Genomic DNA, 15,867 nt, shown 5'->3' on the forward strand with positions numbered 1-15,867 from the left:
GGGCACAGTATTAGTTCCATTTCAGTAGTAGTAGCAATCAAGACAGGCCACAGTAACATTCCCATTGCAGCAGTTTAGGGAGATAACAGTCTCTTTCACATTTCAGTAGTTGCAGTATAGACAAGGCCCCAGTTACATTTATGTAGCAAAAGTGAAGGCCAACCCCACACACCTTGCTGTACCATGAGTGCAGGCGAAGCCCATAAAAATTACTAGGATTACACTGTAGGCGAGGGCCCAAAAAAATTGGTGTACCAACAGTACTAATGTACCTCAGAAAAATTGCCCATGCCCAACCAAGAGGGCAGGTGAAACACATTAATCTCTTTGGTTACTGTGGCTTAATTTGTAACTAGGCCTGGAGGCAGCCCAGTTAAAATAAAAATTGGTTCAGGTGCAAGTTTCAACGCTTTAATGAGAATTGAAATGTATAAACATGGTTTACAAAAGTAATATGACTTGAGCCTTGTGGGCCTAAGAAAAATTGCCCGTTCGCCGTGATTACGTGAGGTTTCAGGAGGAGGAGGATGAATATAATACACATATTGATGAAGCCAAAAGATCCCCGTTTTTTATGGTCATAGAGAACGATGCTTCCATCCGCGGGTGCAGCCTACGTATTGTTTAGGTACCGCTGCTGTCCGCTGGTGGAGAAGAGAAGTCTGGGGAAATCCAGGCTTTGTTCATCTTTATGAGTGTAAGCCTGTCGGCACTGTCGGTTGACAGGCGGGTACGCTTATCCGTGATGATTCCCCCAGCCGCACTAAACACCCTCTCTGACAAGATGCTAGCCGCAGGGCAAGCAAGCACCTCCAGGGCATATAGCGCGAGTTCAGGCCACGTGTCCAGCTTTGACACCCAGTAGTTGTACGGAGCAGAGGCGTCACGGAGGACGGTCGTGCGATCGGCTACGTACTCCCTCACCATCCTTTTACAGAGCTCCCGCCGACTCAGCCTTGACTGGGGAGCGGTGACACAGTCTTGCTGGGGAGCCATAAAGCTGGCAAAGGCCTTGGAGAGTGTTCCCCTGCCTGCGCTGTACATGCTGCCTGATCTCCGCGCCTCCCCTGCTACCTGGCCCTCGGAACTGCGCCTTCTGCCACTAGCGCTGTCGGATGTGAATTTTACCATCAGTTTGTCCGCCAGGGTCCTGTGGTATAGCATCACTCTCGAACCTCTTTCCTCTTCGGGTATGAGAGTGGAAAGGTTCTCCTTATACCGTGGGTCGAGCAGTGTGTACACCCAGTAATCCGTAGTGGCCAGAATGCGTGTAATGCGAGGGTCACGAGAAAGGCATCCTAACATGAAGTCAGCCATGTGTGCCAGGGTACCTGTACGCAACACATGGCTGTCCTCACTAGGAAGATCACTTTCAGGATCCTCCTCCTCCTCCTCAGGCCATACACGCTGAAAGGATGACAGCCAAGCAGCATGGGTACCCTAAGCAGTGGGCCAAGCTGTCTCTTCCCCCTCCTCCTCATGCTCCTCCCCCTCCTCCTCCTCCTCCTCCAAAATGCGCTGAGATATAGAAATGAGGGTGCTCTGACTATCCAGCGACATACTGTCTTCCCCCGCCTCCGTTTCCGAGCGCAAAGCGTCTGCCTTTATGCTTTGCACGGAACTTCTCAAGAGGCATAGCAGAGGAATGGTGACGCTAATGATTGCAGCATCGCCGCTCACCATCTGGGTAGACTCCTCAAAGTTTCCAAGGACCTGGCAGATGTCTGCCAACCAGGCCCACTCTTCTGTAAAGAATTGAGGAGGCTGAATCCCACTACGCCGCCCATGTTGGAGTTGGTATTCCACTATAGCTCTACGCTGCTCATAGAGCCTGGCCAACATGTGGAGCGTTGAGTTCCACCGTGTGGGCACGTCGCACAGCAGTCGGTGCACTGGCAGATTAAACCGATGTTGCAGGGTGGCTGCGTCCATGTTGGACTTGCGGAAATGTGCGCTGACCCGGCGCACCTTTCCGAGCAGGTCTGACAAGCGTGGGTAGCTTTTCAGAAAGCGCTGAACCACCAAGTTAAAGACGTGGGCCAGGCATGGCACGTGCGTGAGGCTGCCGAGCTGCAGAGCCGCCACCAGGTTACGGCCGTTGTCACACACGACCATGCCCGGTTGGAGGCTCAGCGGCGAAAGTCAGCGGTCGGTCTGCTCTGTCAGATCCTGCAGCAGTTCGTGGGCCGTGTGCCTCTTCTCTCCTAAGCTGAGTAGTTTCAGCACAGCCTGCTGACGCTTGCCCACCGCTGTGCTGCCACGCCGCGCGACACCAACTGCTGGCGACGTGCTGCTGCTGACACATCTCGATTGCGAGACAGAGGTTGCATAGGAAGAGGAGGAGGAGGAGGAGGGTGGTTTAGTGGAGGAAGCATACACCGCCGCAGATACCAGCACCGAGCTGGGGCCCGCAATTCTGGGGGTGGGTAGGACGTGAGCGGTCCCAGGCTCTGACTCGGTCCCAGCCTCCACTAAATTCACCCAATGTGCCGTCAGGGAGATATAGTGGCCCTGCCCGCCTGTGCTTGTCCACGTGTCCGTTGTTAAGTGGACCTTGCCAGTAACCGCGTTGGTGAGGGCGTGTACAATGTTGCGGGAGACGTGGTCGTGCAGGGCTGGGACGGCACATCGGGAAAAGTAGTGGCGACTGGGAACCGAGTAGCGCGGGGCCGCCGCCACCATCATGTTTTTGAAAGCCTCCGTTCCACAAGCCTATACGGCAGCATCTCCAGGCTGATCAATCTGGCTATGTGCACGTTTAACGCTTGAGCGTGAGGGTGCGTGGCGGCGTACTTGCGCTTGCGCTCAAACAGTTGCGCTAGCGACGGCTGGACGCTGCGCTGAGAGACATTGCTGGATGGGGCCGAGGACAGCGGAGGTGAGGGTGTGGGTGCAGGCCGGGAGATGGTCGTGCCTGTGTCCTGAGAGGGGGTTTGGATCTCAGTGGCAGGTTGGGGCACAGGGGGAGAGGCAGTGGTGCAAACCGGAGGCGGTGAACGGCCTTCGTCCCACCTTGTGGGGTGCTTGGCCATCATATGCCTGCGCATGCTGGTGGTGGTGAGGCTGTTGGTGGTGGCTCCCCGACTGATCTTGGCGCGACAAACCTTGCACACCACAGTTTGTCGGTTGTCTGCACGCTCAGTGAAAAACTGCCACACCTTTGAGCACCTCGGCCTCTGCAGGGTGGCATGGCGTGAGGGGGCGCTTTGGGAAACAGTTGGTGGATTATTCGGTCTGGCCCTGCCTCTACCCCTGGCCACCCCACTGCCTCTTCCAACCTGTGCTGCGGCTACAATTGCCTCCCCCTCTGAAGACCGGTCCTCAGTTGGCTTATCACACCAGTTGTAGTCAGTCACCTCATCGTCCAGCGGCTCTTCCTCCGAATCCTCTGTGCGCTCCTCCCTGGGACTTACTGCCCTTACTACTACCTCACTGATAGACAACTGTGTCTCATCGTCATCGTCCTCCTCACCCACTGAAAGCTCTTGAGACAGTTGCCGAAAGTACCCAGCCTCATCCCCCGGACCCAGGGAACTTTCCAAAGGTTGGGCATCTGTCACGACAAACTCCTCCGGTGGGAGAGGAACCATTGCTGCCCAATCTGGGCAGGGGCCCGAGAACAGTTCCTGGGAGTCTGCCTGCTCCTCAGAATGTGTCATTTTCATGGAGTGAGGAGGCTGGGAGGAAGGAGGAGCAGCAGCCAGAGGATTCAGAGTTGCAGCTGTGGACGGCGTAGAAGACTGGGTGGTCAATAGATTGCTGGATGCACTTTCTGCCATCCACGACAGGACCTGCTCACACTGCTCAGTTTCTAATAAAGGTCTACCGCGTGGACCCATTAATTGTGAGATGAATCTGGGGACCCCAGAAACTTGCCTCTCTCCTAATCCCGCAGCAGTCGGCTGTGATACACCTTGACCAGGAGCTCGGCCTGTGCCCACACCCTGACTTGGGCCTCCGCGTCCTCGCCCGCGTCCACGTCCTCTAGGCCTACCCCTACCCCTCAGCATGGTGTATTACGAGTAGAGCAGAAACAGAACGCTGTAATTAAATGTGCCGCTTATTGGCCTGTGGTTGGAGGCTGACTTCGCTTACGGAGCGCACAGCAGAGCCAGGAAACAATTATGCGCAAGCCTGTAGTGAGACCTAGGTGCGTATGACTGAGCTACTGAAATTCACAGCGCAGAACCAGTCAAGTGGCCAAAGGCCAGTGGTAGGCCTTAAGTATTTTGCTTCAATTTTTTAAAATGGTGAGGTGAAAAACCAGACAGACACCGTATGCAGCGTATATATGTATACTCTTTCCCTCTGGCAGGATGACTGCGATCATGTAACGGACACAGCAGAGCCAGGAAACAATTATGCGCAAGCCTGCTGTAACGCTTAGCTGGGTATTAATTAGTGACTACTACCCCCAGCAGACACGCAGTAAACTGAAGACGGTCACACGCAGCCCAAATATAGTATTTTTTCCCAAATTTGGGGAAAAAGCCCACTGCCTATATAGCCTGTATATGGATTTCCCTGTTGGAGGATGACTGTGGTTATTGAAAGCACAGTGCAGCCAGAACAAAATTATGCGCAAGGCTGGGTATTAATTAGCGACTACTACCCCCAGCAGACACGCAGTAAACTGAAGACGGTCACAGGCAGCCCAAATATTGTATTTTTTCCCAATTCTGGGGAAAAAGCCCACTGCCTATATAGCCTGTATATGGATTTCCCTGTTGGAGGATGACTGTGGTTATTGAAAGCACTGTGCAGCCAGAACAAAATTATGCGCAAGGCTGGGTATTAATTAGCGACTACTACCCCCAGCGGACACGCAGTAAACTGAAGATGGTCACAGGCAGCCCAAATATAGTATTTTTTCCCAATTTTTTTGAAAAAGCCCACTGCCTATATAGCCAGTATACCTCTTTCCCTGTACCACTGTCCCTGCCTCACCAGTACTGCCCCTATACTCAGTAAAATGACTGCAGACTGAGGACGCTATGGTCTCCACGCCCGATATACAAAAAAAAACAATTTGCAAAACTGCTAAAAGCAGCCTCAACAGTACTGCACACGGTCAGATGTGGACCTAAGAAGGACCGTTGGGGTTCTTGAAGACGAAGAATAACAGCCTAACACTCTCCCTATAGCAGCTACAGCAAGACGGCACTTTCCCTAATGTCTCTCAGGGTGCATCTGTGGCTAGCCGCGGGCGGGCCCAGTTTATATACTCGGGTGGCATCTGATCTCCCCAGCCACTCACTGCAGGGGGGTGGGATAGGGCTGGAACTTCACAGGAGGAAATTGTAATGCCTTCCCTGTGTTACTATTGGCCAGAAAACGGCGCAAAATTTTCTGGGAAGAAAATGAAAGTGACTTGAACACCTCGTGGTGCTCGTCTTGAGTAACGAGCATCTCGAGTACCCTAATACTCGAATGAGTATCAAGCTCGGACGAGTACGCTCGCTCATCTCTAATAATCACTAAAAACTAGAATCCACAGAGCTCGCATCTAAGAGAAGAAAAAGAAACCGTGATAGCATATCGGGTGCAAAAAATCTCCAAAGTAGTCTTTCATTGCTCCATTTTTGACTGTAGATGCAGTAATAAAAAAAACTACGTTGGATTTTTTTGCACCTAATAGACTGTCATGGTTTCATTTTCTTCTCTTCCATTGTAGAGGAGGAGAGACTCAGCTGTGCTGCTGCTAACAGTAAGTGGTTTACTGTGTTACAGCTACTAAAATCAGATCTACAACACTGTGTAGGACATCTGTATAATTTCCTCCATGATACTGTTACTTGTGACGGTTTGCTATAGAGCAGAATCTGCTGTTTTCTCTATGTGCAGTGCATAGAACACATCATAGCAGCTAGTCTCCATCCAAAAGCTCAGGGAAGACTGAAAATTGGAGATACAGTCTGTTTAGGAGAAGACTAGTGGAAAATGAAAGATGAAAGTCATATAATGACCAGAAATTGTGGTATTTCCCATCTATATACACATGGTAGAATATTGTGAATAGTCGCCGGAAAATGCAATTACGCTTTAAGCGTTTCCGTAGTGACACTATGACCAAGAGCCAAAAGCATCCGGAAAGTATCGAGAATCTTGTTGTGGATTTTAAGGAATCAAAATAAATTGATGATTGTACCCGTCATTTTTGCTGGGTCATTTACTTTTTGCTAAGTATGCTGCACTTCATACCCGGGTACGTGACTTTCCATTGTTTCTGAATATTGATGGGATGCCAAAGCACACTACAGTCCAGTAAAGGCAATGAGGGGGATCTTTGGAAACGCAGATATCTCCAAACTAACAGCCAGAGTTATTTCATTGTACAATAATAATGTGAACCAGCAGCTCGGCTCATATCTGATCATGATTGACTATTTGCAGGAGCTCATTGTGTTCCTATTTGTAAAAGTTCTCTGTTCTCTTCAGAGCCGTTTAGCAGTGAACCCGACAATGCCTGAACTGGAGCCGCACACTGATTGATGTGGTAGACAATCTTTGTTTGGCTCTCATGCAAAAATTGTGTCGGATTTTCCTACTCGGCGAAATATACCGTATTTGAACATTCTAAAAGGCGTCTAACACTTCGGAAAGTATGGGGACTCCTATTATTTGAGGGAGTAGATATAGACACATGAATTAACCCCCAGCAAGTACAAATTGTAATCTGCTTTTCCCTTTAAACTATATTGGGTTTCATATTATTTGTTCTGCTCTCAGCCAGCTGTCAGTATCTACTGCATTGGAAGGATTCTCTCTTCCCTTTGTAATCTCCACAGCAGTGTTTTGCTACTAGATTTCCACAATACCTACATAGTGATAGTAGTAGACATAATAGTTTCTCCATGTTACTATAACAAAAAATATATTGCTATATTTAATAATATTAATGTGAATCTCCAAGGGTCTATTCCTTATCCCTCCACAGTCTCCATGATCCACTGATCTCTGTGCTTCACTATGAGATAACCCGATGGTTCATGATGCCGCCATCAAGGCCTGCATGGGGTGGCTTCTGGAGGCACCGCGCTCTATATGTAGTTTGGCACAATGTGAGATCGACTATAGAGGATTGGTGACAATGTGTTGTACTTATTTAATAACTTCATATGTTCTCCTTTTCAGCTCCAAAGTGGCATACATTGCTGCTGGCGTTGTTGGAGGCATCCTGGCTGCCGTTGTGTTCGCACTGGTTGCATTTTTCTTTATTCGAAGAAATCGCATTAACAGAAAGCGCACTCTTCGTAGGTTATTGCAAGAACGAGAGGTGAGGACATCATTGATTATATGAAAGTGCAATATATACAGAAGGGATATGGGCCATTACAAATAATATACATATAATACTAAAAACAAAGAAATGTTTATGCATATTACATTAGTATTAAATTACCTACTTATGTCCCATCAAACATCCTTTAAGCTCAGTCTTTTGTCTATCAAATTTACAGTTGTCTAGTTTCTTTATGCTTAATGATGATAGCGTATATTCCACAATCTCGTGTTATTCCCTAGGGGATAGGAGATAACTTTATGATAGGTGGGGGTCTCACCACTGAGGCCCCCATTGATCCTGAGAATGGGGTTCCATGTTCCTGTCTTCTCCCACCCACAGTGACTTCGCATTGCATGGAGCAATGGCCGAGCATGCACAGGCACCACTCCATTAATTTCAGTGGGGCTGACGGAAATTGCTGAGCACTTTTACTTCAGCTGTCTCCAGTAGTCCGACACAATACACCTCACTGCAGGGGGTGCAGAAAGCCTGCAGTGAGCAGGACTGGGACACAGGAGGAGACCCCCACTGATCATAAAGTTATCCCCTATCCTGTGAATAGGCGATGAATGTCCGTTCCAATTCTGCACGATTACCTTGTTATTTTAGGTGGTAGGGGATGTGATATCTTTATGAGCTATTGATTATTTGGGAGAGAGCTGTAGGCCCTAATTCTAGCGCTGTGCACTGTACAACAGGCCTCATATCCACGGGCGGGTCGGATTCCACATGCGGGAGCCCGCAGCAGAATCCCACCCTGTGTGGGTCTTCTGCATCCTGTCCAGATCTTCTTTCTTAACTGTGGACGCATGCTTTCCCGCAGTATCTGCACCCCGTCCGCAATAGAATTACTAACGGGCTGCAGATCGGATGGCTTCTATTGACTTCAATGAAAGTTTTCTGTGTGAGATCCTCACTGAAATGGAGCGTGCTGCGATTTGTTTTCCAGACCGAAAGGTCAGCATATCAAATCCACCTGCTTTAGTGCATTTGCAGACGCCCATGTATCCTATAGGCAGTTTGATTTGCGGATCTTCTACAAATCAAACCCACCCGTGGACATGAGGCCTTTGGTGCAGTGACCCTTAGGAAAAAGTATGAAAAATAGCTCTCCTAGCACACCAATAGATGGCACTATAAAAGTGGTTTACCTCCTTCTGGAGGAGCGCTATTGTGCGGTAATGGTGTAGAATATATCACTGAGCAACATTTGTCGGGAAGCGGGCAACTATTATAATATCATTGTCATTTGGTTCATCCACTTTACATCTGTGTTTTCGGGATTATTTTAGGGCCCTTTTACACGAGCCGATAAATCGTTCAGATTCCTGGATTCAACCGGAATCTACCTGATCATCGTTCAGTGTAAATGCCTGAATGACCAACCAGAATCCGTTCGCTTTTCATTTGCCATTCAGTTTGTGCATGCATAAAACTGAACAATGGATTGGTTCGTATATTCATCGTTCGTTCATCCATCAACGACTGCCTGTTTACTGTGAATAGAGGCTGGCAGGCCAGAATGATCCCCAGTCCACCCAGCCTCCATTCACTACCGATGATCGCTCCTGTGTAAAAGCACAGGATGAGTTATCACTGGGGCGACCTGGTAGGCATCTGTGACAGCTCATCCAGTACCAAAGTACCCTTACAAGGATTCACAAATATTAGATTTTTTTTTGTCATACAATTGTTACAATAGAGTAACCCTTAATTACTGCAGTCAGATTTTGCTGCGGGGAGGTTATATAATGTAGCGGTATTAGAATAATGCTGTGTTTCATTGTAGCTTGTGGAACCTGTTACCCCCAGTGGTGAAGCTCCAAACCAAGCACTTCTTCGAATCTTGAAAGAAACTGAATTCAAGAAGATAAAGGTCCTGGGGTCTGGTGCATTTGGTACCGTATATCAGGTATGATGGATAGAAATGATCATTTTTCAACCATTTCAAATATTTTTTTTTGTTAAATAATTTTTTTATTGGATGCATTTTGTTATTTTTAAACAAACAAACATAATTCCGCAAAATATCCCCTCCTCCTCCACGTCTCCCGTATATATGTCTTGTAGACCATCTACAGCCACCAAGCCTTTACTGAGTCTCAAAGTCCATCACAAGCGGTTTATCTCCCTCGTAGGAGGCAATTGGCTCCCACCTCTCACTATTCCCAAACTGCACTGTTCTTTTAGATGCCCCCTTTTCTTCTTTGGTCGTTTCTTTGTTCCACTTCTTTGTTCCTGTAGTCGACAGAAATGAGGGCAGTCATACTGTGTCCTATCTGTTATCTCTATCTAGATGTCAGTATTATATATTAACCCTTTGCAATCCAATTTTGGATTCAGGGTTTCCTAGGGGGCTTTCTCTTTCTGCCATTTTATAATGGCGCCATCTATTGGCTAGAGCCAGTACTGCGGTATGGGAAATGCTGAAGAGACCCCCGACAACAGAGCCGCCAGTAATATACAGTAGAATACCCTGCCAGACGTCTTCTGACATCGGAGCTGTGCAGCCTTCAATCAGAATGCCTTCAGACATCAGACAGTGGATTGGAAAGGGTTAATACAGGATATTATAGAAGAAACAAAAGCAGTGGTATTAATACCCTACAAGTATTTACACAATTCGCAATCTACCCTGAACTCTCCACCTCAACCAACTGGGATATTACTAAGCAGATTCAGCAGTGCTAACCCAGGAGTACTTAGCCATTTTAGCCATATTTTATAGTATTTATGGCCCGTTTTTCATTTAGGATATCTCGGTTTTCCCATGGTAGCAATCTGTTCACTTTGTCCCTTATGGTGAGTCCGCCTCATCCACCAAGTGTTGTGCTATCAGTTTCCTCGCAGTATATAAAAGCCTTGTCATTGTTATCTGCTCTTGTTCTTCCACTGACCAATCACTGACGTATCCGAGGACACATACAATTTCAGATATTTTTAATGTATCTATTCAACCATTCTTGGATAGTATTCCATAATGAGGTTTCTTATAGAGAAGCAGAACTGACATGTTACAAAACATATACGCAGGCGCTTGTGTCGTGGGTGACGCTGCCTCTGAATTTTGAGCACAAGAGGTTCATTCTACATTGTTTCAGATTTTGGTATGCAGTAATGTAATCTATTGGGATCCTGTGTTAGTGAAGGTTAATAACGGATTGATACAATCTTATGAGCATTGTACAATAGCAACCTCCAATATCTTAGTAGCCAATTGTCCCAGTACACAAGTGAGTGTTTATTGCAAATATGTGTAAGAAATCATCTTCACTCATAAAACCTCTTCACTTTATTAACCGCTTAGCACCCCAGGATGTATATGTACGTCATGGGTGTGCAGGGCTTGTACAAAGCGGGGTCATGAGCCGATCCTGCTCTATACACGGCCGGTGTAACCGGTCTTTAACAGGTCACAACAGCCACAATCTGCATTCACAATGGTTTTGGTTATTAACCCTTTAAATGACGCTGTCAATTCTGACAGTGGCATTTAAATGCCACGATCAGCATTCCTTACTCTCATATAGTCCCTCAGGATGAGAAGGGTGAGGTGCTGTTAGGGTGTCATGGTAGCCCGGGGCCTTCTGAAGGCCCCCAGGGTTGCCCTGTATTTCTGAATATTAGGACTGGCCTGTAGCCTGTCTTAATAGAATGCCTGCAGATATATCATATACTGCAATACTGAAGTATTTCAGAATATGGTATAAGCAATCAAACTATAGCAAATTCAAGTCCTCTATGGGGACTAAAAAGAAAAGTAGGAATAAGTAAAAAAAATGTTTTTAAACTACTGTAGAAGAAGGATATTAAAAGTAAAAAAAAGATTATTTTCCCATATTTATAATAAAAATCAAAACAAAAGAAAAACTCACAAACACATTTGGTACTGCCACATCTGTAAATGTGTGATGTATCAAGTAATGCATTACTTTTCCCACACCATGAATTTTGTCAGAAAAAATACACAACGCCATTTATCAAACAATCACACACACCCCAAAAAGGTGTTATTTTTGCAGCAGTCTGTAAACCGTGACAGCAAAACCCCACACAAAGTTGGCAGAATTTTGGTTTTTTTTCTGTTTCACCCCACTTTCAGTGCATTATGGTACATTAAATAGTACCATCGAAAAATACAACTCATCTCACAAAAATCAGGCCCTCATGCAGCTACACCGAAAGAAAAAAAGCAGCTATGATTTTTTTGAAAGTGGAGAGTTTAAACAAAAAATGAAAGAAAAAAAAAAAGGACCGCATCCTTAAGGGGTTAACATGGAAATGCTAAATGCACCTAGAAGGAGAACCTCTGATTAACCCTTTCCAATCCACTGTCTGACGTCTGAAGACATTATGATTTAAGGCTCTACAGCTCTGATGTTGGAAAACGCCCGTCGGGGTTCTCTTACTGTATATTGCCAGCCTCTCTGCTGTAGAAGCCTATCCAACGTATCACCTCATGCAGTACTGGCTTTAGCCAGCATATAGCGCCGTTGTATAACAGCAGAAAGAGTAAGCCCCCTAGGAAAACCAGGATACAAATTGGATTGGAAAGGGTTAATACAAGTATACGTGTTGAAGTGTTTCATAATTATCCATTTTTTACTAATTAATTTCATCTGTGTACTTAGGGTCTTTGGATTCCAGAGGGTGAGGGCATCAAAATTCCAGTTGCTATCAAAGAGTTACGAGAGGCCACATCACCTAAAGCCAACAAGGAGATATTAGATGTGAGTATCAATTTACCAATTGGAATCAATTATTTGGTCATTCTCCAAATATTACATGTTGTGGCAAATTTCAGTTTTTGCTCAGTCTCCAGAAGGTTATTGAGATCTGCTTTACATTCTATGCATGACAGTCAACACTAACTAGGAAAACATTCAATGACAGCATCCTTAGTGCATTAAAAAAAATCAGCTTTACTTCTCTATTAGGCTTTATTCCCACGAGCGCATATCAGCCACCGTTTTCACGGCCGGCCGATATACGCTACATAGGGAGAGGAAAATCTGGTAAACAGGCGCACAAATCAAACGTCTGTGCACCAGTTTAGATGGCCTGGTGAGCCCGGCGCAAATGCGCCGAGCTCACCAGGCCATCTCCAATTTTATCTCTCTCCCCATTGCAGGCTCACCTCTCGTTCCTCTCCGCTCGTTCTGTACAATGGGAGGGGGTGGAACGGGGCAGAGCTAAGCGCCAGTCCTCCCATTGATGGCTATGGACAAGGGGCGGTTGCTTAGCTCCTCCCATGTCTCACCCCTTGTCCATAGCCATCAATAGGAGGAAGGGGGCGGATCAGCGCTTAGCTCTGCCCCCGTTACACCCCCTCCCATTGCACAGAATGAGCAGGGAATAATGAGAGGTGAGCCTGCACGGAGGGGAGTAGAACAGAGGGAGGGAGTTTAGCAGCCACGCCGCTAAACTCCCTTCCACCTACTGTCGCGGCTATGGGCTCCTATTAGAGCCCAAGCAGCGGCCGACGTATTCCGACCCAAAAGATAGTTCCAGGACTGTCTTTTGGGCCCGACGTAAAAACGCCCAACGCTATATTGGCTTTGCCGGGCATTTTTACGTCTCAGAAATATGCCCATGTGATCTGATGCATTGGAATCCAATGCATCAGATCACAGCGCATATCGGCCGGCCATGAAAATGTCGGGCCGATATGCGCTCGTGGGAAAGAGCCCTAATGGAGGAATAAAGGAGATTTTTTAGTGCACCCAGAATGCTGTCTTTGAAAGTTTTTCTTGACTAGGCTCTACCGGTGGATTCCAGGTTGCATTGACATCTTTTCCCACAAATGTTCACAAAGGAGCGCTGCTTGCTGTTTTCTTTACCTCACACAACACTAACTAGCAGTATCATTGGTGGTATGGCAATGTGTTACATGAAAAACCCTTCTAAATAGCAACACATTAAAACTGAGCTCATGAAAAATCTGGTTTGGTGACAAATTAAACAGCTCTTATTTCCCACCCTGTAGCTCTTGGTGATCACAATTCCCGTAGGCTGTTTTATTTTTTTAACGAAGGGCATTTTACAGCAGATTGTGACCAAATACCGAGCATAGCTTTATTAGATCACAATGTACCTTCAGCATCTCCAAGGTAAACAGTTGGAAACAAAACTCAGTTTGTTCTAGTTTCTGGAAATCTGCAAAGGTTGAAGAAGTTGCAAACGTTGTGTTTTAAGTGGAAGGCTTGATGGCATCCGTCCATGTAATATGTAACCATGCTACACAATTATATGGAGAAAGAAAGACCCTTTGTTAAATCCGTAGTTTCAACTTGGTGGATACTTTAGGGGGTGCCAGCGCATCGTGGATATTGTAGCTTTACTATACCTAAAGAGCTTTAGTGGAGATAGGGAATTTGAACCTCTGAAAAGGAAGGACTGAGAGAAAACTACAAGCAAGTGCCGGGGACCTGCAGAGAACACGCAGCGGAATGAACAGCAGCTGTGAAGATTTTTATAAATGCAGCTAGGGCTTATTTTAGGGCTTTTACAGTAGGATTTCCAACTGTAAAAGTTGCATTGCACCTCACAAAAACCGCGTTTTCGCGCGATGCAGCAGAAAGGAAGGCTCCATAGGGAGACATGGGCTACAAAACATCGCAAATTACAGCAATATTTAGCGACCCGCAATTTTTTTTTCCTTGCAATGTAGCAGCCTACAAAACATTGTTAATGTGAAGGAACCCATTGGAAAGCATGGGCTTCACATTGTCGCATCGCGAGCAGAGCCCATGTGAAACCAGCCTAACTATGACAAGATTATAACTACGCATGATGACCATGTGTGAAAAAAACCCGTAATATGTAGACTTTTTACAGCTTGTGCACCTTACAGTGTTTTACTGAATATTTCTAAAAATGGAACAGACAGAAAGACTTAAAGGACCGGAGCAAAGAGTGACTACGAAGAGCGTCTTTCTGTAGAGAATCCGACATGTCTCCCCATCCTATGGACCAACAGACATTAAAATTAGAGATGAGTGAGCACGCTCGGTAAAGGCAGATACTCGAGCGAGCATCGTCATCTGAGCAAATGGGGGGGGCGGCCCCTGCTCCCACCTGCTCACCCCCGCATTTGCTCAGATGAGTATGCCTTTACTAAGCGTGCTCGCTCATCTCTGATTAAAATGTATTAATTCTAAACTTGTAATCTACCATCCATTTTCCTTACTTCTTAGACTGCCTTTCTCTGTATCTGGTTTAGATACACTTCCCTTCCAAATAATATTTTTTTCCTAAGAATCCACCAACATTTCCTGTATTTACCAAGAGCTCAGCACTGACACATAGTTGGAACATCTGCCAATAACCTTTAGCTGTCTTCCCTGTTTTCAAGAGAATAGAACAAAATGTGGATGGCGTATGTTCTTGCTTTGTGCGCCAGGATCCTGCAAGCCTCAAGATAGACAAAATGTGGTATTTCCACCAATGTACAAGCTCTGGGGGAGCATTTGGAACAGGAGTAAATGAAGGGGTAACTTAAGTTTTATATAGAGAGTTTCCTACCTTACCAGGTTGTATTATGCTAGGATTTGTTCTTGATTTACAAACCCCATTTTCAGATACTTTTTTGGGGCGGATTCCTGGCTGGATTGTCTTTGGGGCCCTTAACTCTTAGTCAGTGCACATAGTTGCTTCACAACATCTCTTGCTCTGCAGGACCAGACACGTACATGTATTACACCTGGGGTGCACAACTTTTTGTGGTCTGAGAGCCATGTTGCCATACTGAGCACTTCCAAGGGGCAGCAAGGCCATCTGAGACATCTTTGATATATCCTAAGTATTTGCAATAATAAATTGAAGTTCCACCTGCAGGACTTCCACCTATCAAGAGAATGAGGGTCACATCTCCCCCCCCCCCCATCAACAATCTCTCCATTGTAGATGATGGACGTCGAGGTAATAGCCTGAAATTTCATAAGTCCTATAAACTACAACGGAGAGAGCTGCATGCATATACAATGCCTCTAATTCATATACTCATTTCTGGAGTGCCAAACGGGTCAAGATACTTAATTCTCCTACGGTAGTATATAATGGGGCCCAGCTATGACTACACGGTGCACCCTTAGTACTTCTCCTAATATATGTCTTGTGTGGCACAGAGTGCTAAGGCAGCAAAAAAGCAGTCCTAAGCTCTTGCTCAACCTCAAAGTTGGGAGTTCAATTCCCGCATGGTTCAGGTAGCTGGCTCAAGTGTGACTCAGCCTTCTATCCTTCTGTGGTTGGTAAAATGAGTACCCTGCCTCCATTCACTAGTAATAATCTTCCCATGTAAAAGCACAGGAACCACTATTACTGGGACGACTTGTCTGGCATCTTGCATGTTCCCATGTAAAAGCACTCTTAAGTTTCATTGTTATCTGCTGTCCAAGTTTTGCAACTGTCTAGAACTGTATTCTAAGAGTTAATATGGCAACTTGGAAATCTGCCCTGACTGTCTGTAACAGTTCAAATATAAGCAGTAGATGTCTGCAAAGTTTCAAGTGTTTTGGGCAGGTTTTATACACGTTCACATGTATTTCCCAGCATTCATATCCCCTAGGCTACTACAATACCTC

At 46.1% G+C, this 15,867-nt stretch overlaps 1 protein-coding gene across 1 annotated transcript in view; it reads left to right on the forward strand.

The window, feature by feature from the left end:
* Positions 1 to 15,867, forward strand: part of LOC136590992 (epidermal growth factor receptor-like) — a 213,838-nt gene that overhangs the window by 179,010 nt on the left and 18,961 nt on the right. Inside the window, exons 17-19 of the mRNA XM_066588457.1 lie at positions 7,135 to 7,276; positions 9,075 to 9,197; positions 11,917 to 12,015. Coding sequence (XP_066444554.1) covers positions 7,135 to 7,276; positions 9,075 to 9,197; positions 11,917 to 12,015 — 364 coding nt within the window. The remainder of the gene's footprint in view (positions 1 to 7,134; positions 7,277 to 9,074; positions 9,198 to 11,916; positions 12,016 to 15,867) is intronic.

The sequence above is a fragment of the Eleutherodactylus coqui genome, unplaced genomic scaffold, assembly GCF_035609145.1.
Source record: "Eleutherodactylus coqui strain aEleCoq1 unplaced genomic scaffold, aEleCoq1.hap1 HAP1_SCAFFOLD_26, whole genome shotgun sequence".
In the NCBI taxonomy this organism is placed as follows: domain Eukaryota; kingdom Metazoa; phylum Chordata; class Amphibia; order Anura; family Eleutherodactylidae; genus Eleutherodactylus; species Eleutherodactylus coqui.